Here is a 21,285-nt window from a genome sequence, read left to right on the forward strand (position 1 = left end):
TAGGGTATGAGGGAAAGAGCTGAGAAAATGGACAGGGATTATAGGAGGGGAGCTGCAGAAAAAGGCTTTTTAAGGAGTTTCTGACGGTGTGAGCTTCGTTATGACTCACCGATGGACTTCCTGCCCTGTGGTCGGCTGCCGAGCTCAGCGACCTCTAGAGGCTGGGAGGATTCTGTAATCTCTTGATTGGTTGATCCTGGTGGATAAAGAAACATTGATTTGTGATTTATGCCTCTGGGCCAGTTGTCACTGTGAATCGGTGGATGGGATCATTGTACTGACTGGTCAGAATATAATGGATCAATATCAAACACATGGAAACCATGCTCATTCCAGCCAATGTAATGAGCCTGTCTCAAAGATTAACCAGCCTCCACTCACTTTTCTCACAGACTGTCTATGTGTGTATTAGTGACTCTACCAGCAGGGGGCAGTGTGCACTAGTGTATGATTGCCTTGTAGCTGGGATTGTCCCGTTGATAGATACAGGGTAATTCAGTGTAAAGGACTACAAACAGCATCAATCATCCGGCCTGCCTGTCTGTCAGACTTTCTGTAAGCATGCCTCCTTCTCTGCTTGCAGTCTGTCTGGGAGGAAGAAAAGGTAAAGCGTGGGATTTGTCTGTCTTCCTTCCTGGCTTGCTCTGATAGGAATACCACATGCAACTGTAGTTATAAAATGTATTCTAACGCACACAGATACAAACGTGAAATCTTAAATGCGTTCAAACACACTCCAAAACATGCCTTAATGGCCGTTCTCATATTTTCTGACAGTCAATTCCACAGATGTGGTTGTTTTCATGTTTCCAGACATTCATAGGATGTTTGGGAATGGTGTAAGTAAGGTATTTGTGAGAATTCCATAGCAGTATATAGTGGCAAGGTTTATGCAAATGTACTCAAAAGATAGACAGTGTACTGAATAAAACCTACTAAAAAGGTGTGAGACCAGTGAAATACTCAGCTTGTAGTTGGCCATCAACACCACACTCCCACTCCTGCAGCGTGTCTGCTAATGATTTGTTCTGCTCTAACCCAGTCCCAATGCACAGGGCTAACTAAATAAGAACGTGCCTGTCTGACTGTAGCACACATTTCATTTATAACAATATTATGCCAACTTTTCATAACTATTCATTAAGTTCAGTTTAGCTAGCTAATAAAGTAATTCAAATGTCTCGTTAGCAGGTTAAATTGCATCTGCTCAAGCAGCCTCTAAGAACCAGAAGATTACCCTGCATAGAGGCTACTGCACATCTGGATGTATAGTAGCCACCGGTAAACAATATTGGAAAGAGCAAAAACATTTCCCATTCTAATAAACTCTTTAAGATTTCAAGGACACAAGTACTACATATTAAGTAGCTTCCTGTGTGGCACATTTGGACAGTATTGCTATCTCATTTGGACAGTATTGCTATCACATTTGGACAGTATTGCTATCACATTTGGACAGTATTGCTATCACATTTGGACAGTATTGCTATCACATTTGGACAGTATTGCTATCACATTTGGACAGTATTGCTATCACATTTGGACAGTATTGCTATCACATTTGGACAGTATTGCTATCACATTTGGACAGTATTGCTCTAAGCCTATTCATGGTTCTGGCTGAACCAAGTTGAGGTGCCTTCTCAAAACATTTGGTTTTGAGTTGGCTTTTTTTATCTGAATGGGAATGGGTCTATTTTTACCTTTTCTCCAAGGGGTTCATTTCAGAACTGTCCAACTTATTGGACCCAGGCATTAGCGACATAGGCAGTTGCTTAGGGCCCCCGACCTCTAGGAGGCCCCAGTCCGCTAGTGAACACCGGACCAATAAGGAAGAGGGGGCCCCATAATCAAATTTAACTGAGGGCCTCCAAAACGCTAGGGCCGGCCCTGTGCGAATACCTCCAGCACATGCAAACACACACACACACACACACACACACAGAAGCAGACCAGCAGAAATAGACGGCGAAGACATGAGTGTGTGCCTGGGTCGGGCCTGGCAGTACATCAGCAGTACTGTACATTAGCAGTCGGTGACACGGCTCACTGATGGAGAGGGCCGTGAAAGTGACGGATGACACTGCAGCCGTATCTTACCACGCCGAGATTCACGACTGGCAAGCAGTTCTGCCAGAAGTACTAGTGCTGACTTGTACGTTGCACTTTTTAAAAGAAAACGAATAAACCTCCCCCATGGGTGATTTACCTACAGGGATCTTTTTTTTGCCGCTGTGTCTGTGAATGCACGTGTGTTTAAACCGTACCTGCGCTGGGAGAAGAGGGTTCATGCACGCTGGACGAGTCGCTGTATGTATTGGAGACCTGCTCTGACAGCTTCTTCTTGGTGCTGGAAGTGTTGACGTGTTTCTTCTTGTTTTTCACCAGTATTTTTCCCATCAGGTCCATGGGACTTGGCAAGGCAACTCCTGCCTCCAACTGTAGATGGGGTTGTAGACGGGGTTGAAATGAGCAAAGAGAAGCAGAGGAATAGAGGAAGAGAGAGATACTGAGATTGAAAACCAAGCTGTGTCCTCAGAGTCTGATGTTGGTGGCTTTTTTGCGCTTGGTGAGATTGCCAAAACAAACAATTTATTGCGATGTTGACAGGATGCTGGTCAGTCCCAGTGTTATCAGCTTTTTAGAGACCTGAGGGGGGGAAAAACCTTACAAGCTCTGTTGAGAGACAAGTGTTTAGTTTACGGCTTCAACACTTTCGACGCCCCTGAAAGTGCTTCCTTTGGAGAGAACCGAAGCATATGAAAATACACAGACTCTATAAAGTAGGCTTGAGTAAGCACAGCATTGGTTTATTCATGTGCAACACTTCTGTTGCACTACACTGTTGATGCCTATTAATAATGGATCATTAGAAGAAGCTACGTCATAAACACACTCAAACACACGCAAGCACAAACACGACTAACAATTTTCGAAAGCTTTAAACACTGTCTCAGTGCTGAGCCTCGGCTCCACTTTCCTCAGTTCTCTTTCATCCAAAAGTCAGAGAACATCAGAACCCACACAGATAAAAGCCACCTCTTCCGCAGAGCTTTCCAGACCTCACCAACAACTAGTTTCACACTTTCTAACGGAGGCAAAGTTGATAATTGATCTCCGGGCAATTTATGAGGAGCAATTCTCCCCCCATTAGAAACATCTTCAGTCCCTGATGTCCTAGTAATCCCATTCCAATCCCATTGACTGAGCTAGATCGTCCATTGAATTACCAAGCTGTTCTGCTTTCAGTCCTCTCATTCACACAATAATGAAAATCAGACACCTACACCCCCCCCCCACCCCCCCCAATGTCCTTCACCCACTGACTTACACATGTCCGCAGTCCACGATCGTACAGACAGCAGCGGTACGTAGACATTCTGCAATAATGGGCTCAGAGGAACAAAGTTCCTCCACAAAGGGACAATGCAAGCTTTTGACTGGTAGCCATGGCAACTCGGGGGAAGTAGAGAAAGGGTTGCCAAGACAAGAGGCACATGGATTACCCAGGAGCACACACACACACACACACGCACGCACACACACACACACACACACACAAACACACGCACACACACACACACACACGCACACACACACACACACACGCACACACACACACGCAGTCAGTCATTCTGTCCAAAACGAGCGACTGTGGTATGCAGATGAGCGAGGGGAGGGGCTTAATGACGGTGGGTGGACGTCTGATAGCATTTGCGGACAGATAACAAAGTTACGTTTTGAGACACAGAGAGAGAATGAGAGAGAGAGCGAGAGATAAATAGATGCAGTCTTATCTCAGCTTAGTCCATGAGGCAGTTCTGAGAGCCACTGAGGTGTGACAGTGAGCAGAGATTCTCTCCTCACACATTGGGCCTTTTCACTGAAGTATGTTGAACTGGGTGTTTTCTAATGTGTGTGTCTCAGAGGGATAATAAGCGTTTACAGTACTAGCTGGGACTCTAATAATATTGAAATAAATCTCAATATATTTAACAGCCGTTTTCATCCTAATCAACTTTTACGTACAGGCTGTCTCGGGAATCAAACCCCCTCTGTCAGCCATTGTAATTGTGGGTGTGTGTGTATGTGTGTGTCTTATATACTTACAGGGTACTTCTCCAGAGGGTCAGTCAGTAGCATATCTCCGAATATTGACCTGCAGTACTCAGCCATCTTGGCTTGCTGCTTGGGCCTGGGTGAAAAACACAAACACTTTATCCCTCAGGAACTCCAGGCAAACACCCATGTGACCTTTCTACAAACTAGGCCAACCTAGGTCTCATGCAGGCCACAAGGGTATATTAGCCCGCTGTGGAGCTAACACAAGCCTTCAGGTTCCAGCCAGGGTTGGTCAACGCCCAGGCATAACACATCCGACCACCTTCACTGTGTTAGAATTTAGCTAGCTCGCGGCTTCAGAGTGGCGAACTCCAGCATGTATTCAACAACATTTGGATAGCGATGCTTTTGTTTCTTTTTTGGCTCTATATTCATGTACTTTGAATTTAACATTTTGACTGTGCAGGCTGTCAGCTTTAATTTGAGGGTAATTTCAAAATGCACAACGATGAGACACAGTCCAAACTTTAAGTGTGCCAAAATCAACTGTTTGATACATTAAGAGAAGAATCAGAGCACCGATGAGCTCAATAATGGCAAACCACCAGTTAGTCCAAGAAAAACCTCGACAGTGGATGACCAAATAATAATCACCACCAGAAACAGCAAATAACCACTGGCCAACAGATCTGGAACATTCCAGAGGGCGTGTGGGTGAACTACAGAGGAAAGTTTGAAGAAAAAAGGAACAACTTCTTCTGTCAAACATGGTGGAGGGGACGTTGTATGTTTGCCATAAACTGTTTTTCTAATATGGATGACAATATCCTGAAATTAAGATGCTGTCACCGTTTCAACACTTTCAGAGTCCACTGTATGTAACCTTAGTACATAGCTAGTTTGCATAGCTACTAAAATGGCACAAAGTCATCCACAGAATTACAGAGGTTCAGAAATACCTTACTGCAGTTAAACAACGGGCAGTGTGTACATTTAGCAAACACACTAAACGAACTCCGGAGACAAGAGCTGAGAGAGATGTCAACTCACGAGTCCACGTGGTTCTCGAAGGACAGGATGACAGGGAAAGGCGAGGTCTTGAAGGCACACTCTGCAATAGCTTCAATCACCTCCTACAGGCGGACACACACAACCAAGCAGCAGTGGTTAATCAGTGTGATCGCTGATCCAATTTGACGCGTCATTTCATAGATATGTCCAGTCGCAAATCACCATGAAACATGCAAAACCATGTCCTCCTCTGAAAGCATGGTCCACTCGACTATGTGGCGGTCGGCCAAGCTATCATAAAGTACCAGAGTATTATAAGTAGAACACTGGCACTGTGTCCAACAGTGTTAGTTGACTCATTTGATAGGGGGTGCTAAGTGGCTTAACCCTAAGTGGTTAAGTGAATTTACAACTACTTCCAAAACACCACTGCTTGAGTACAAATACACTTAATAACCCACCCCCTTACCCTGTCTTCTTCCTTACCCTCTGTCTTCTTCCTTACCCTCTGTCTTCTTCCTTACCCTCTGTCTTCTTCCTTACCCTCTGTCTTCTTCCTTACCCTCTGTCTTCTTCTTTACCCTCTGTCTTCTTCCTTACCCTGTCTTCTTCCTTACCCTCTGTCTTCTTCCTTACCCTCTGTCTTCTTCCTTACCCTGTCTTCTTCCTTACCCTCTGTCTTCTTCCTTACCCTCTGTCTTCTTCCTTACCCTGTCTTCTTCCTTACCCTCTGTCTTCTTCCTTACCCTCTGTCTTCTTCCTTACCCTGTCTTCTTCCTTACCCTCTGTCTTCTTCCTTACCCTCTGTCTTCTTCCTTACCCTGTCTTCTTCCTTACCCTCTGTCTTCTTCCTTACCCTCTGTCTTCTTCCTTACCCTCTGTCTTCTTCTTTACCCTCTGTCTTCTTCCTTACCCTCTGTCTTCTTCCTTACCCTCTGTCTTCTTCCTTACCCTCTGTCTTCTTCCTTACCCTATGTCTTCTTCCTTACCCTCTGTCTTCTTCCTTACCCTCTGTCTTCTTCCTAACTCTCTCTCTTCCTCCCTCTATAAGTCCACTTGCATTTTCTTTATTTCACTTTCAATCAAGCTTTCTGTCGCCAGCTCTTAGTAGTCCCATTAAAGGCTAACTTCCCCTCCCTCAGTCCCCCTGCTCTCCAGCCCAGGCCTGGCTTCCCACCACCTTCTGTCACCTCTGCCTCCACCCTAAACCTCTGTCCTTTGACAATTCTCTCCACCTCCCTGAATCTTCACACTGTCCTCTCCCGTTGCTCTCTGACATACTGAATGCCACGCTAATCCCTTGTCTTTTCCTCTCTCCCTTGTTGTTCTTCCTCTGTCTCTCCTCGTCCGTGCCCACGGTCCCTGTCTCCCGTTCCAGGCGGTTTACCTTGAAGGAGATTTCGGTTGTCATGGTGAATCCGTGTGTGATGACAGGTTCTTCTTCGGTGGTGCGTCCCTTCCAGCAGTCCAGCTCAATACAACGACATCCTGAGAGTAGCACCTGACGGTACATCTCAACCGACGAGTTACCTGCCAGCTGGCCGGCTAAACACACACACACACACACATAACTGATTATTCTTTCAAAGACAGGTGATGACCATGCATCAACATACATATATCCCATACATCCCAAACATATTAAGGCTCATCAGAATTTAGAACGGGGAAAGGGAGACGAACTGCGCTCCTTTCCCCACTGCAGAGCAGCGCCACTACTGATCGCATCACACTTTTCCCCATTAACAAAGCAATTATCTTGACATTAGCGTCGTGTTACCGGAGCGCAGAGACAACACATTAACATTTAAGTCATTTAGCAGATTCTCTCATCCAGAGTGACTGGAAGTGAACAAGTTCTTTCGCACTGGGCCCCTGTGGGAATTTAACCCACAACCCTGTCACGCTCTACCGACCTAACCAAATCTGCACCTGTGCATTTATCTGGGGGGGTGGTTCTTCTGTGTTGTGCTTGTAAGCTCCTCTATAAATTTAATTTATTCTCTTCCTAAGTACCATGAAGGGACACAAAGAAACAGGAAGAAACGACTTCCTGGGGATTACAATATTTTAAGATGCTTCTAACTCTATTAGATAAAACTTAACTTCTAATTGAGTATCTGCCTTCAGCATGGCATAAAATACATACGTACTTCCGATAGGAAGGTGATTACAGGCGGATCGATGCCCTGGCAAGAAAGTAATCAGTAATGATTTATTATCCTTCTCCCCCACAAGAAGACAAGCAGACGCACGTGTACAGTTTTTATTATTAAGACAAGACCTTATCTGGAACTTTTCAAACTGATTCCTCATCATGACTCAGTCCACAAAAGCCTTATGCAGGACTCAACAGGGGAATGAGCCAGAACATAAGGAAGATGTGACTTGATGAGAGAGATAAGGTCACTTTGTGTACCCTTCTCATTTCATTTTTTTCCCTTTTCCTGACATTAGCCTATTAAAGAAATGACATTTTCCCCTTTGCATGAGAAACATTATTCACATTAGAGATGTTCACTCACACTCCAATTCCACAGAATACATTTGAATGTATGAATAATAATATCTACTAGAGTGGCCTTCGTAGTTTTTGACTTCTTATTGCTGCCACAGGCTAGTCAGTCTGTAGAAATGGTTACCTCAGAAATCCAACTGGGTCACACAGATTGCTGACTGATCGAGCCCCAAAGGCACACAGAAACCCGCCCGCCCCCGATCCCCATGGTGACGTCAGATGACAGACGTTTCAAAACCCTCTTACCTGTAAGGTATGTATTGTGGGAGGAGTTAATGAAGTAATGGGACAGAGGCAGGGTCATGTCCTCACTCTGGTCCAGCTTCTCGGGAGGGACGATGCTGTTCTCTTCACTGCTCAGATACCTGGCGAAGCCCTCCACCGAGATCTGACCTGCGGGAACAAACACTGGTTTCAGAGGACGGCGGCTCGGGCTGTGGCAGAAACAGAACTGGAAGACGAGCTCTCAAACTCAGGGGGGAGATGTGTTACCATATTGTCATTGTGCTTCATGGTTTTCCATGTGGGCTAGGTAGTGGGTGGAAGATTAAACCCTGCAGCTGAAACTGTTGGGTCTTTAAATCCCAGAAACCGAAAGAGCCAGTCTGATTGATGTCCGTTGAAAGATGGAGGAACGGACACAATCCCTCAGACACAGTGTGCATGCGTAGGAGTGTGTTAATATATCAGTGTGCATGCGTAGGAGTGTGTTAATATATCAGTGTGCATGCGTAGGAGTGTGTTAATATATCAGTGTGCATGCGTAGGAGTGTGTTAATATATCAGTGTGCATGCGTAGGAGTGTGTTAATATATCAGTGTGCATGCGTAGGAGTGTGTTAATATATCAGTGTGCATGCGTAGGAGTGTGTTAATATATCAGTGTGCATGCGTAGGAGTGTGTTAATATATCAGTGTGCATGCGTAGGAGTGTGTTAATATATCAGTGTGCATGCGTAGGAGTGTGTTAATATATCAGTGTGCGTGTGTTTGTGTCTGTGTGGTTTTGTCAATCAATCCATGTCAACATAAGGTGTGTGTGTGTGTGTGTGTTTGAGTGTGTGTGTGAGTGTGTGAATGCGAGGGCAACAGAGATCAATGTCAGGGACAAAGGCTGTGTTAAACCTTGACCAGGAAATGTAAACCTACTGTTCAGACACTGAGTCACCCTACAAGCTTGTGCTCTTAAAGAGTAGTGGGTATTCTTTTTTATTGTTATTTTATTTATTTTTAATTTGTATGCTTTAAATGTAAGAACTGTTTGATCAACGATAAAAGCTAGAGGCAAAGTCTATCGTGGTAATGAACAAATGCCATTAGGTTTTGGTCTTAAAATCTCTCCTAATAGAACAGATATTCAAAATGTATAAATGGTCAGTTGCATTAAGCTGAATGTAGCTGAATAAAAACTGCACTGGAAGCTTCAAACAGTACTGTACTGCTAACTGACATGCTCCCTTTAAATCAAACACATCACACACACACACACACACACGCACATTAAACAAACATCCTTTGATCAATGAACTCCATAGTGGAGGAGCTAGGGAAATACAAGCAGTCAATTAGCCTTTCTCAAACGCGCAGACACACGAAAGCCCTGCATATGTGTATCATTCTCTCTCTCTCACACACACACACACACACACACAGAGACAAACACACAGACAAACACACACACAGACAAACACACGTGCACAAACACGTGTACGTTCCTGCCCCAAACTACATCTGTTGTAAAATTGCAACACAAACGTGTACGACTAAACACATACAGCCCCCTCCTCCAAACCCCCTTCCCCCCGCCTGAACAGCAACAGACTGTACACAAAGCCAAACATCCTCGGGGCGTTACAACTCAGTAACACGCTCGAATTCTAACTGAAACTACTCCCAGAGCCTTCTCCGTTATGCTAATTAATGCAGCTCTGCCCTCCGTGGACTCCGTGGCTAATTAACAGCCCTCTCCCTGTGACATTGGCGCCGGCCTCAAACCCCGGGGAGACCGAAAAGGACACCTGTACACCTCCCGCAGTTCTCCCCTCCGCAGGGACACCGGAGACGGGGCACAGATCCCAGACCTGTCCCTCTGAGGAGTCCACCAGCCATTTGAGAAGGTACATGGGGGCGGGCAAACCGATCCTAGATCTGCGCCTGGCAGGTGCCAGCTCCGAACTGTTGACGTGCTTCACGGACGTCCGTCTGGTGTCTGAGAAACAGGTTAGCCCCGTCGCGCGTTAATGAGAGGGGGGGAAAAAAACCTGGTGGAACCTCCACCTGTGTCGGAGGAACACATGGACGCAGCGGTCCAACAAAAACCTACGTACCTCAGTGGACTCGACTCTCTGATGGGCGCCTCCACTTGGGGCTAGTGATTTAGCGGTCTTGAGTCATGATGTGAAATGTTGTCGGGCCTTCCAGTGGAGCACGATACATTTAGGGGGTAACAGACTTAAGGCAGCTTAATTAGGAGCCCTCTGAGGTCACTCAGATACTGTCGGGAGGGAGAGAACACGCAGAGAAAGAACCAGAGGTCGGGGACGGGGATAGAGAGAAAGAGCAAGGGAGAGGACGAGAGAGAGGTGACAGGGAGTGAACATGAGGGAAAAGGAATCTGTTTTTCCACTCTGCTTCCTGAATAATACAGAACCCCCTGGAGTATTGGACCTCAGGCTCTGTTCGTTCGCCTGTCCTACTCATGGACCTGGTCAGAGAAAGTCTGTGTGTGTGTGTTAGAGAGGTAGTGAAAGAGAGAGAGTGCGCTTGTGTGTGTGCGCGCACAACTCGTAGCTGTGCTAAGAGCAGATGGCAGTGTTTCCTTTGCCCTCAGGCTGAATAAATACTGCAGAAGGAAATCTGTTGTTCGGACTGTGAAGGACAGAGAGGAGTGTGTGTGTGTGTGTGTGTGTATGTAGGGTACGGAAGGTCGTGTGGCAGGGATGTACGGCGAACAAAGCCAAACCAATGACCTTGTTATACATATAGTTTGCTCTGTTAGGTCAGGCTGTAAACAGGAAACCCATCAGAAAAAAAAATCTTGAAAATGTCACCCAGGACATATACAATTAACATGTCATCCGTGTGCTTGTTACGTTACACTGTAAAAAACCAAAAAAACGCAGCGCCTGTGTTGCCAAACAACCCCAAACACACACTTCCTGGAGACACTACTTCCTGGTCACAAAAAAGAAAAATCACAGGGGCATTTCGTGTCACGGAACGGCAGCGCTAAACATCTTTACAGCCAGGAAACGCTATGTCTAAACACACGCTGTTTCTCCTGTCCCGCCTTGCCTCCCCAACCGCATCCCATCTCTATCGGTTTAGCGCCCTGCTTTTGACCCAGGCCCTGTGGTGTGGTGCACTTCTCAGGGAACTGAGTGAGTTTTACGTGTAAAGCAGCCGTCAGTCCTCCCTGACCGAGGAGACTCGCAGCGTTGAGCTGAAGCAGCAGGATGACGTGTGTGTGTGTGTTGTAGAGGGCTCAGGCCCAATGGTGTTTCACAGCTTTGGAAAGGATCGCATAAACACGACCGGGAAAACTAACAAATGTGGAATAACTAACCCCCTGACGTCTCCACAGCCACCTGCTGTGATCGGCCGTAGAGCTCTGTCAGAGGGATTAGTGGATGAATAGTAGAACGGTGCTTACTTATAAAAGAGGGCGTAAAAACAAAACAACGCTATCTTGAAGTTTCACAGGGTGTGAGAATGTACCATTCATAGAGCTGTTTGATAGTCTCCCTAAATGAGTGGGAAAGTGTTGAATGCCCACTACAGATCAACTGCTAGATTATATGTTTATCCAGACTTCCAAAACAGAAGGCTGGCATGTTGCTAGGGTATTACGGACGGGGACGGGCAGAAAACATTCTCCAAAGTGTGGTGGGTTCCATCACAGTGCTAGGGAAGACACTGGCTTAGAACACCAGAACAATAAATCTGCACCAGCATCTAAACCCCAAGCCAGGTAGAGGTGTGAATGAAGCCATGGTAACGACACCTCAACATAGCGTGGCCCACAGAAGCTTATCCCCGCGGTGAAAAGAACAGAATCACTTTTCAAAGTGATTTGAAACGTCTTACTTTGAAGCAAAGTTTGTATATACTTTTAGAAACGGGTTGGGACTGTTATAGACAGAGAATTTGTTTGTTTGTTCCCACACGCGTGTTTGTGCGTCAAAACAGTCTGAGCATGAATGGTAGGCAGACAGGGGGTCCTCCCCTAACATAGTTTATGAAGTACTCCTCAGACAAGACTACACATCACACACACATAGACACACACACAGCATGACAGCAAAAGAATAAAAGACGGGAATGACAGAGGAGCAAATAATTACGTGAAATGAACCTTTTAGGATGTGTGTGTGATGTACTCAAGACCAATATAATTGTATTTTACAGTGTGTATGTGTGTAGGTGTGTGTGTGTAGGTGTGTGTGTGTGTTGACCTATAACATTCCATTCTCAGGCACCCTACTGGGTCTCCTCTTTTTTGGCCCCTTGGAACCGAAATGGCTGAGAGGTTTCTATGGTAACTCCCCTGGCAAACTCATTGCCGCTCAGAGAGAGTGTGTGTGTGTGTGTGTTTGACTGTAGCTAATACAGACCTTTCTGAGCCAGCAGTTGGTTGGGTTCGTACTTGTCCACCAGGCTCTGCACCTGTTCAGGTTTCAGAGGTGGGTAGAGGATCTCGTTAAGACGAGGGTCTCTCTGTCGGACGTTTATAAACTCTGTCAGCTGCTCCACCGTCAGGTAAGGTTTGCTTTTGGCTCCACTACACACAGCAAAGAAGTGAGAGAGAGAGAGAGAGCGAGAGAGGAGAGGAGAGGAAGTAGGTGAGAGAGGGGAGGACAGGACAAGAAGGGGGAGAGAGAGAGAGGAGAGGAAGTAGGTGAGAGAGGGGAGGACAGGACAAGAAGGGGGAGAGAGAGAGAGGAGAGGAAGTAGGTGAGAGAGGGGAGGACAGGACAAGAAGGGGGGAAGCAGGGAGCCATATCAGGGAAGATAAGTGTATAGAAATTGAAAGAGGGAGATAAAGTGTAGGAAAAGGAAGAAGGGAGAGAAAGGAGGAGGGAAAGAGAGGGGCAGAGAAGAAGAGAGGTGGAGAGAGGAGCAGAAGAAAGGAAGGGTGAAAGAGGAACAAAAAGGGGGGTCAGAAGAGAGTTTAGTTTATGAACACCCCATTAGCTGTGGCACATGCAGCAGCTAGATGTCTTATCTTCTCATAATGTCCCGACATTCCCATTCTCGATTGAGGCCCTGTCTCATCGCCGTTTCTCCCAGCGGACACCGGACATTCACGCGTCAGAGCACATCAAGCTCCTCGATCAACCAGACCAAACAGTAATGCTTGCACATCGGATGGAATGCATTCCGGAGTCTTGTCCTTTGATTGAGGTCACAGGCGTCCAGACTCTCGGACTCACTGGACTACGACAAGACGAGGCGACCATCATTGATTACTTCACCGCCGAGAACCTCAACGGTGCTGGATGTTTGCTGGAACCCTAGGCTATATCATGAGCAAGGTCTTGAATCCTGGTCTCGCGATTACGCAGCTAACCGTGAGGCAGTGACTTGACTGCTGAGCAGTTCAGGGACCCCTATATTAACACAACATTATTTTTTACGCAACTGAGGACAAAGCGTCCTGCTCTAGTTTATCTAGACAGTAATCAAAATGGCTGAACTTCGTGTTACAAAATACTATTTTTTTTGTCAATATGATTTGTCCACAACTGATGAGGGAGTTAAGCTTTTTTCAACTTGAATAATGGTTCCCACCTTTAATTCCTGTCTGCACACAGGTTTTATGTCTTGTTCTCCTATATGCATTTAGGACCAGTTGGTTGTTAATCATTTAGGCTGTCCCTGACCGTGGATCTTTGTTTAGAGTCTCCGCGAGCTCACTGGCAGTCATTTGTAGTGTTGAATCATCAGCATACATTGTCAACTCAGCATCTTTTAAGACAAGTGGCAAATCATTTGTAAGAACGACAAGAATGACTAACAACCCAAGGCAACCTCCCAAAGGGACAGTCGCTATCTACATACCTGTTGTAGATAGCAAGCTCCATTTGAAGAACACTTGCTGGTTTCTATTTGATAGGTACCCTCCATCCATGTGGAACTAATTACGATCAACTAATTTAAAGGCTGCACTAAAATCTAACACTACAGCTCCAATTATCTTATTATCTCATCTTATAAGTTGTTCAAAGTCAGTAACTAACTACTTCTTTAAAAAAGGCGGTGTACTGTATTTGTAAGACATCATTTTCAGTTTACTAAGATGTGGGAGCCAACTGATTGGGCGAATGTTGGAGTCGGTAAAGGGTGCTTTGCTATTTTTAGGTAGTGAAATTACTTCAGCTTTTTCCTCCGCCTGTGGACAGGAACACTCCTTTTAGCTTTGGTTAAAGACACAGCAAATAGGGAGAGAGTGAGTGGAGGGAAAGAACAGAGGATCAAATGCTGTGTTAAGTAAATGAGATCTGATTAAAACTCCTTTCATATCCCTGTTTCAACTAGAACATATCCGATTCACATCTCCCTCGCTTCCCACTCACTCTCCTTCCATCTCTCTCATCCCCTTTACCTTCTTTAATTAAAATGTGGATTTATGAGATTAATTTGCCACGGTTACCGTGGCGCAGAGCCTGATCCAGGGTGCAGAAACCCCGCGTTAAAAGCCTCTGAGGAGAGCTATATAAGAAAAAGAAACGGCCAGAGCAATTTACGCAACATTTTCGAAGACAGAAAAGTCTGATAAAAAGACACCAACACTCCAACTACAAAGTTCTTCAGCAGATGGCTCTAAATAATTTGTGAACTGCTGTTCTAGATCATCAGGAATTTTCCATGTTCAGCACTGACAAGTCTTCGGGGAAAACAGAAGGTATCTTTTTGGACAGCAACGATCAATTTTATTCATCGCTCTCTAACTACAGTACATGTTTGTATGTCCCAATTACACATTTCAATGATTACGTTTGGCATATTTTCTATAGGTAGCAGCATACTGTTTACAAATGTAGTTACTTAAAAATATAAGTTTTGTAGTTTTTCATTTGTTTCCCGTGTTTTTGATTACATTGCATTTTATTACGTCTGATGTTTGAGTCACATATTTATAGATTGGCTATTTGAAGTTAAAACTTTTTGGTTTAGCTAGTTATAGCTAGTGAGCTGGCTAACGTATTTGTGGCGGTTATTCCTGATATTTTTGAGTGTTACTTGAAGCGTTGCCTGAAGTATGACAGAGAGTGGGAATACAGTAGTGCTGAGGCAGAGGGCACGTAGTGAGAAAAAGGCTACTATTCTGATCTTTGTGTTATGGCCTTTCTGGTGCCCAGAGCTGCTGAGGTGTCACAGAAAAATAAGTCTAGTTCCTTCACGATCAGGCTGTTTCCCAGATGAGCTCTCTATAAGGTCATCAAGAGACTTCCTCAACAACATCAAAAACCCTCTGACCTCCTCTCTCCACACACGCCTTGACCTGACCCTCACCAATCTTCTGAGGATTCAGCACTGAACCACTTGACCTCAGCTTCCTGACCAGTCCTGATTTACTGCTTGTTCGATTTCTGCTCATTAAGTGCTTTGAGATTTTATGAAAGATGTTGAATAAACTATTACTATTATGTTGTAATTACTATGCTGGATAGTTAGATTTGCCTAGCTTGAAAACTGTTGCTTAGTGACAGGAAGTATTGTTCTAAAAGACAGCTGTCTTACACTTCAGAGAAAAGGTTGTCTAGTTCAGGTCGAGGACAAATGTTGGTGAGGAAGACTTTGTAGATCTCTGGAGTGAAGTCCTCTTGAGGGATGGAATCATTCTGGAGAAAAAGAAAGTGAGAAATAGAGAGAGATGTGCAGAAAGAGAGGGGAGGAAGAGAGTGAAAGACAGAGGGAGAAATAAATTGGGAAAGAAAGGAGAGAGAGATGGAGGGACGGATTGAAGAAAGAAAGGGAGATAGGGAAGGAGGGAATGAGAACAGAGAAAAAGCAGATGTTCAACATATGGTCAACTTACAGTCAAAATGACAGCAGAATATTTAACAGGGTTCAAATTTCATCGATTCAGGAAGTACATTTATAATGACTGGACATAAATAGAAGAGAGAAACTGAGGACACACACAAATATGTCAGAATGTCTAACCTTCTGGTGACAGAAACCCTTGTAAGGATTGTAAAACAGGGAGAATTGGACTTAGTGGTATTTAAGAGACCCCTTCAGCTTAGATTTAATGTTTGAAAGAGTTAGATATGGAGGTAGGGAGAATATACTTTTAATTGTGTGCGTGTTGTTGTGAGAATAATTCTGAAGACCGGGCAGTTTGTGTTGGTGTGTGGGGTCTCTCTTTCTTTCTCTGTCCCTCCATCTCTCTCTCTCTCCTTCCATGTCTGTCACCTGGCATTTAACCATCAACATCCAGGGTTGGTGTGTGCGTGTGTCAGGAGTCTTTTCTTTCATCTCAGAGAAAAGAAATTGCACGCTATTCTTTGCAGACAGTGTTTGTTCACTGTGACAAACAGCGCACTAGCAGAGAATATAGTAACTTTTCCCCTGTGACATTTGTCTGGGGGAGGGTGGGGCAACACCAGCCATTAGACATACACCCAGGAGCTCATCTCTAACAGTGAGGAAAAAGCTCTTATGGCAGGAGAACTTGTAAACAGCTGTAAAGTATGAATCCACAGAAATTGCATTCCCTGAAAAGCTATTAAGATCAGATCTGCTGGGGTATGGAAATCCACTGTGCGTATGAACAAGTACGAAAGAATGACAGACAAACAGATGAGGAGAAAGAGAGGCAGAGAGAATGAGAGTGAGAAATGGGTGGATTGTGTGATAGATTGGGTAGGCTTAGCTGGTAGATAATGGCTGGAAATAAACTGTTAGAGGAGACCGATGGAGAGAGGGCATTGGTTCTACTTACTCGTCCTGAAGGGAGGTTGCAGTTCTCCAGCGCAGTCTCCACTCGTTTTCTATCTGCTGAGAACATTCTGAAGACGCTGATGGAGAACACAGAACCTTTACACTGTCATTACACACACACACTTAAAACACAATACTTGTGAATAGTTTTTGGGTGATTCCTCCCAAAATAATAAACATGACCCTATGTTCCACTTATCCTAACACTAACCCTAACCTTTATTCTAACCTGAACCCTACTCTAAGCCTAACCTTAACTCTTGAACCCTTACCCTAACTCATACTCTAAGCCCCAAGCCTACAATATTATTTTATATTTGACCTTTATTTAAACAGGGAAATCAAGCTGAGACAGAGGTCTCTCTTACAGTTCACAGAAAGTAGATATGTCTTCATTTTTATGTATAAGTAACGATTAATCAAATTTCCTTACTTGTTGGTGCCCTCAACATTATTCCTATTAGAAATCCTATTTTCCCTTAGCCATAACCCTAAAACAAATCATAAACCTAACCCTAAACTTTAACCCCAAAACCTAACCCTAGACGTAACCATAATCAACCCTTAACTACAACAACTCCTACTCCTAAAATGTATCCCAACCTTAAATCTCCCCTAACCCCAATTGTAACCTTTATTCTAAACCTAACCTATATAAACCTTATTTCATGTGTCTTAAGAAAAAAGGCTTGCAGAGTGCATTTTGAGTATATTTCACTACCTAAAATCTTGCATAGATTTTTGGCTCCTACCAGGATATTAAAACACACACACACACACACACACAAAACACATGAATAATGATACACACCATAAAGCATGCCACAAATTCGAGGATCCTTCATACAGAAACACACATCATACACACATGAATACAACATCATAGGGACAGCCGAGAACCCCTCATCAAACCTCACCCATTTCAAATCCCCTTTATGACAACTTAACATTCACCCACACCCCAGGAGATAAAGGCACCCATTTACTATTCATTAAAGGGACATGTACTACCACAGACATGAGTCAAAAACCAAGTTCTACTTCCTCCTCTACTTCCTTCTCGCAGCAAATACATTTGAGAGCCGTTAAATATTCATATTTGACTTTCCTCCTCTGCCATCTTTTTGTGTTTTGCGTCGGGGCGGTGATGATCCGTGAGCACGTCAGTCTTTATTAGCGCAGTAAAGTCAAGCTGATGTATGACAGCACTGCGACTAACAGTGGAGCAAACGCCGTAAACGTCCCGGATGAGTGCCGTCTCTCTGATCCTCTCCCATCGCCCCGTACCAACGCTCTTCTCTCATTTGTCTGTCTATCCCTCCCTCCGCTCCTCACTTCACCGTCTCCTCTTCTCCTTTCTCTCGTCCTCTTTCTGTTAATACCGAGCGGTTGTCACTGGAGTTTGAGAGTGAGGTCATCGGAGGGGAGTAACGTTCTTTTTGTTTGTTGTTTTTTTAAAGGATAGTGAACCGTCAAGTGCATCGTCATCACACACACACACACACAGACACAGACACACACACAGACATAGACACACACACACAGACACACACACACACACAGACACACAAACAGGAATAAAGAACCTGTCTGACAGACGGTTGTTGAGGTAAAGGGATGGGGTGGGGTGTGTGAGTCTGGAGAGTGCTTGTGGTTAATTTCGCCCTGTCTGGGGAGATGGCGCTCACATTTCCCATCTCCACTCAGACAGAAAGACAGCCACACAGGGAGGAAATAATGGAGAGAGAAATGGAGAGAAATGTAGAGAGCGTGAGACAGAGAAAGATGGAGAAAGAGATGGAGAGACAGGATGAGGGCATAGGACAAGAAGGTCCTGTCTGCAAAAAGATGATTCTTAGATAATTGGTTTATTATTTCCAAACCCTTAAGCAATTCTGATGCTGAATTAGTTTGACCTTGCCAGCATGAAGTGAGATATATGAAATACTATGGTACAGAGGTAGAAAATATAGAAGAGAACAAAGCTATTTTAATAAGTAGATTTTTCCAAAATTCTCAAGGTGAAAGAGACAGAAGGAGAGGAAAGTAAAATAATAAGTTGGGAAGGAGTACAGAAAAGAAACAGAAGGAGTAGGGAGGGGAGGAGAGTGAGATGGAGGGAGTAGAGAAGAGAGGAAAGAGAGAGATGGAGGCAGTAGAGAAGAGAGGAAAGAGAGAGATGGAGGCAGTAGAGAAGAGAGGAAAGAGAGAGATGGAGGCAGTAGAGACAGAGCCATGGACAGGACGGATGCAAGAAAACTCGACGCATTCCTCTGAAGAGAGGAGAGTGACAGACGGGCACAGACAGGCGGGCACAAAACAAGGATAGAAGGAAGGACACAATACAAAAAGACCTTTCACCCCATATAGGGTGAGAGAAGGTGTGAGGGAGGGAGGGACAGACAGGGGATAAAAGAGAGACCTACTTCTTCACTGGGATGCAACCCTCTGAGTTGAGCTGTAGCTTCAGACGTGTGTATCTGTAGGAGAGAAGACGTTAACTGAAGGTAAATGTGTCCAAGAATTGTCAATGGCAGCACAAAGTATCACAAATTCACTTAAGTGTGACATTTTTACCGGAGGATAAATGTATATTGCTGATGTGGTTCAGTTAAGTAATTGCCTAACCCGCATTTCTGCTCTGTGTTTTCAGTCTAACCCATCAGTCTGCTCTGTGTTTTCAGTCTAACCCATCAGTCTGCTCTGTGTTTTCAGTCTAACCCATCAGTCTGCTCTGTGTTTTCAGTCTAACCCATCAGTCTGCTCTGTGTTTTCAGTCTAACCCATCAGTCTGCTCTGTGTTTTCAGTCTAACAGGCAAAGGTGAAACAAAAAAGGTTTAAGATTAAGAATGGGATAGGATTAAAACAGAAACAATTTGACTTTATGTTAAGTTATTGTTCATTATTAAAGTCAGTTTTAAGGCTTCGAGACTAACTGAAATGAATAGACACTAGAGTTGACCCTAGTGGACAGTATTTTGGGAAGTTTCAGACAGGAATTCTCTAAGGGCTCACTAAAACATACACACATTGTGTGTGTGAGACTGAGGGAGAGTGATAGTGCGTATAAAACGCAGTGAGTGATTGCATATGTCTGTGTGTTTACATTTGGCTACACTGCTGCACCCCTCTAATCAGAGGAAGTGATGAGTTGGCAGCGCAGTCAGTCACAGAACTCAGTGTGCTATTTATAGCCTGAACACACACACACACACACGCACACAAATACACACATTCATTCTACACCACTTAAATAGGCAGGGAGTAATATGAGTAAGCATTGTTGCCCGGCCACTATGTGGCTTTCACTAATAATTAATTGTCATTATGGCTTTCCCCCTCTTAGTGCCTCCAGGGTCAAATAACGGCTAGGACCAAAGTCAGGTCGCTAATGGTTAGCAGGGCCTAACAACCACTAAACAACCAACCCCTTATCTTTTAGACCTGGCCTTCCATTCCGGTTCCACATAAAAGCGCCATCCCACCGTAATTGGCAAATAATGTAACAGGTGTGTCTAACCGTCTTTAAACACAAATGAAGGTCTTGGTGAGGAGTTCATTATAGGAATTAGTTACGTTAGCGCTGGGCTGGAACGAAAGCCCGCACATTCTGAATGCAGGTCTGCTGCTTATGCCAGCCCGAGATGTTTATTTTACCGATAAGGCAAAGCACATTTCACCGCAGGACTAAAGGGTTATGTGTTTTCCAGTAACGGCCAGACTGTTCTGCAGATGTGTCTGCCGACGGCTTGCGTCAGAGTGTACCGGGAATTGTTTCTGAGAGGGGTCCCATCCAACAATGACAACCAATCAGAGAAACTGTCTTTGTTCAAACTGGGCCAAGTGGACTGGCTGCAGCGGGTTTATTTTAAGTGTGTGTGTGTTGTGTGTGTGTGTGTGTGCTGGTCAGTATGTGCATGTGTCTACTCAAGATGAGTGGATTTCATTTTGGTGAAATTACGTTGTTCTGGGTCTTACCGGACCACCTCCTCTCTGAGTATGGAAACACGTTCACAACAGAACAGCACAGAAAACAGCAGAAAAAACCTTCAACATATGTGGAAAGAGGTTGATTTCCCGGATTAGGCCTGTTTTACCAGTGTTTACATAGTGTTTATGTATCTGTCCATGGGTTACGCAGCTCAGGACATCATTTTGTACGTCATGGTTACCAACTCATACTGCTAACTAAAAACAGAGATTATAGGGTAACGTGGCAGGGAGACGTTTAGACGATGAACCTAATAAACAGTGAAAGAATGTGTATGTGAATCTGTGTGTGTGTGTGTGTGTGTGCATGCATGCATGCAGAAGCTACATACCAAAATTACTTCAAATGTAGACGTTTGTCCATAGGGTCAAACAATATATTATCAAGAAAGAGCATGAAAACCATACACTGCATTCAATAGTGAGCGCTGTTATAGACTGGAGGTTTAGCCGCCTCTGTTAAATCTCAGTGCCAGACATTTTCCAGTTCTTTTCATTTAAGACTTTCACAATCCTTAAAAGGAGAGTGGAAGCATTTTACAAGTGACGCTACACAAAACAATCTAAACAAACTATTATATTTGTGACCGGGAGTCACCAATAAAATTGCCATGGTAACGACACTAGCAGCTGTGTCATTAACTGGACAGAAAGATTTGGAACACTGAAGACTTTAATAGGATGCACATTGCTCACATCTCAAGGTGTATTGACAGTAAACCCACAATGTAGCTAAACCTTGTTAAACGTATATA

The 21,285-nt window shown here is 44.4% G+C and overlaps 1 protein-coding gene across 5 annotated transcripts in view; it reads right to left on the reverse strand.

Moving 5' to 3' along the window:
• The window catches only part of LOC105017520 (1-phosphatidylinositol 4,5-bisphosphate phosphodiesterase beta-1), a 134,696-nt gene that overhangs the window by 24,214 nt on the left and 89,197 nt on the right, over nt 1–21,285 (reverse strand). For all 5 annotated transcript variants that reach the window (XM_020056341.3, XM_010882193.4, XM_020056343.3 and 2 more), the window contains 10 exons: nt 18,966–19,019; nt 16,541–16,616; nt 15,334–15,434; nt 12,204–12,370; nt 7,838–7,984; nt 6,461–6,618; nt 5,113–5,195; nt 4,111–4,195; nt 2,268–2,439; nt 110–196 (listed from right to left, as the gene is read on the reverse strand). In XM_020056341.3, coding sequence (XP_019911900.1) covers nt 110–196; nt 2,268–2,439; nt 4,111–4,195; nt 5,113–5,195; nt 6,461–6,618; nt 7,838–7,984; nt 12,204–12,370; nt 15,334–15,434; nt 16,541–16,616; nt 18,966–19,019 — 1,130 coding nt within the window. The remainder of the gene's footprint in view (nt 1–109; nt 197–2,267; nt 2,440–4,110; nt 4,196–5,112; nt 5,196–6,460; nt 6,619–7,837; nt 7,985–12,203; nt 12,371–15,333; nt 15,435–16,540; nt 16,617–18,965; nt 19,020–21,285) is intronic.

Source organism: Esox lucius, chromosome 18, assembly GCF_011004845.1.
Source record: "Esox lucius isolate fEsoLuc1 chromosome 18, fEsoLuc1.pri, whole genome shotgun sequence".
In the NCBI taxonomy this organism is placed as follows: Eukaryota; Metazoa; Chordata; class Actinopteri; order Esociformes; family Esocidae; genus Esox; species Esox lucius.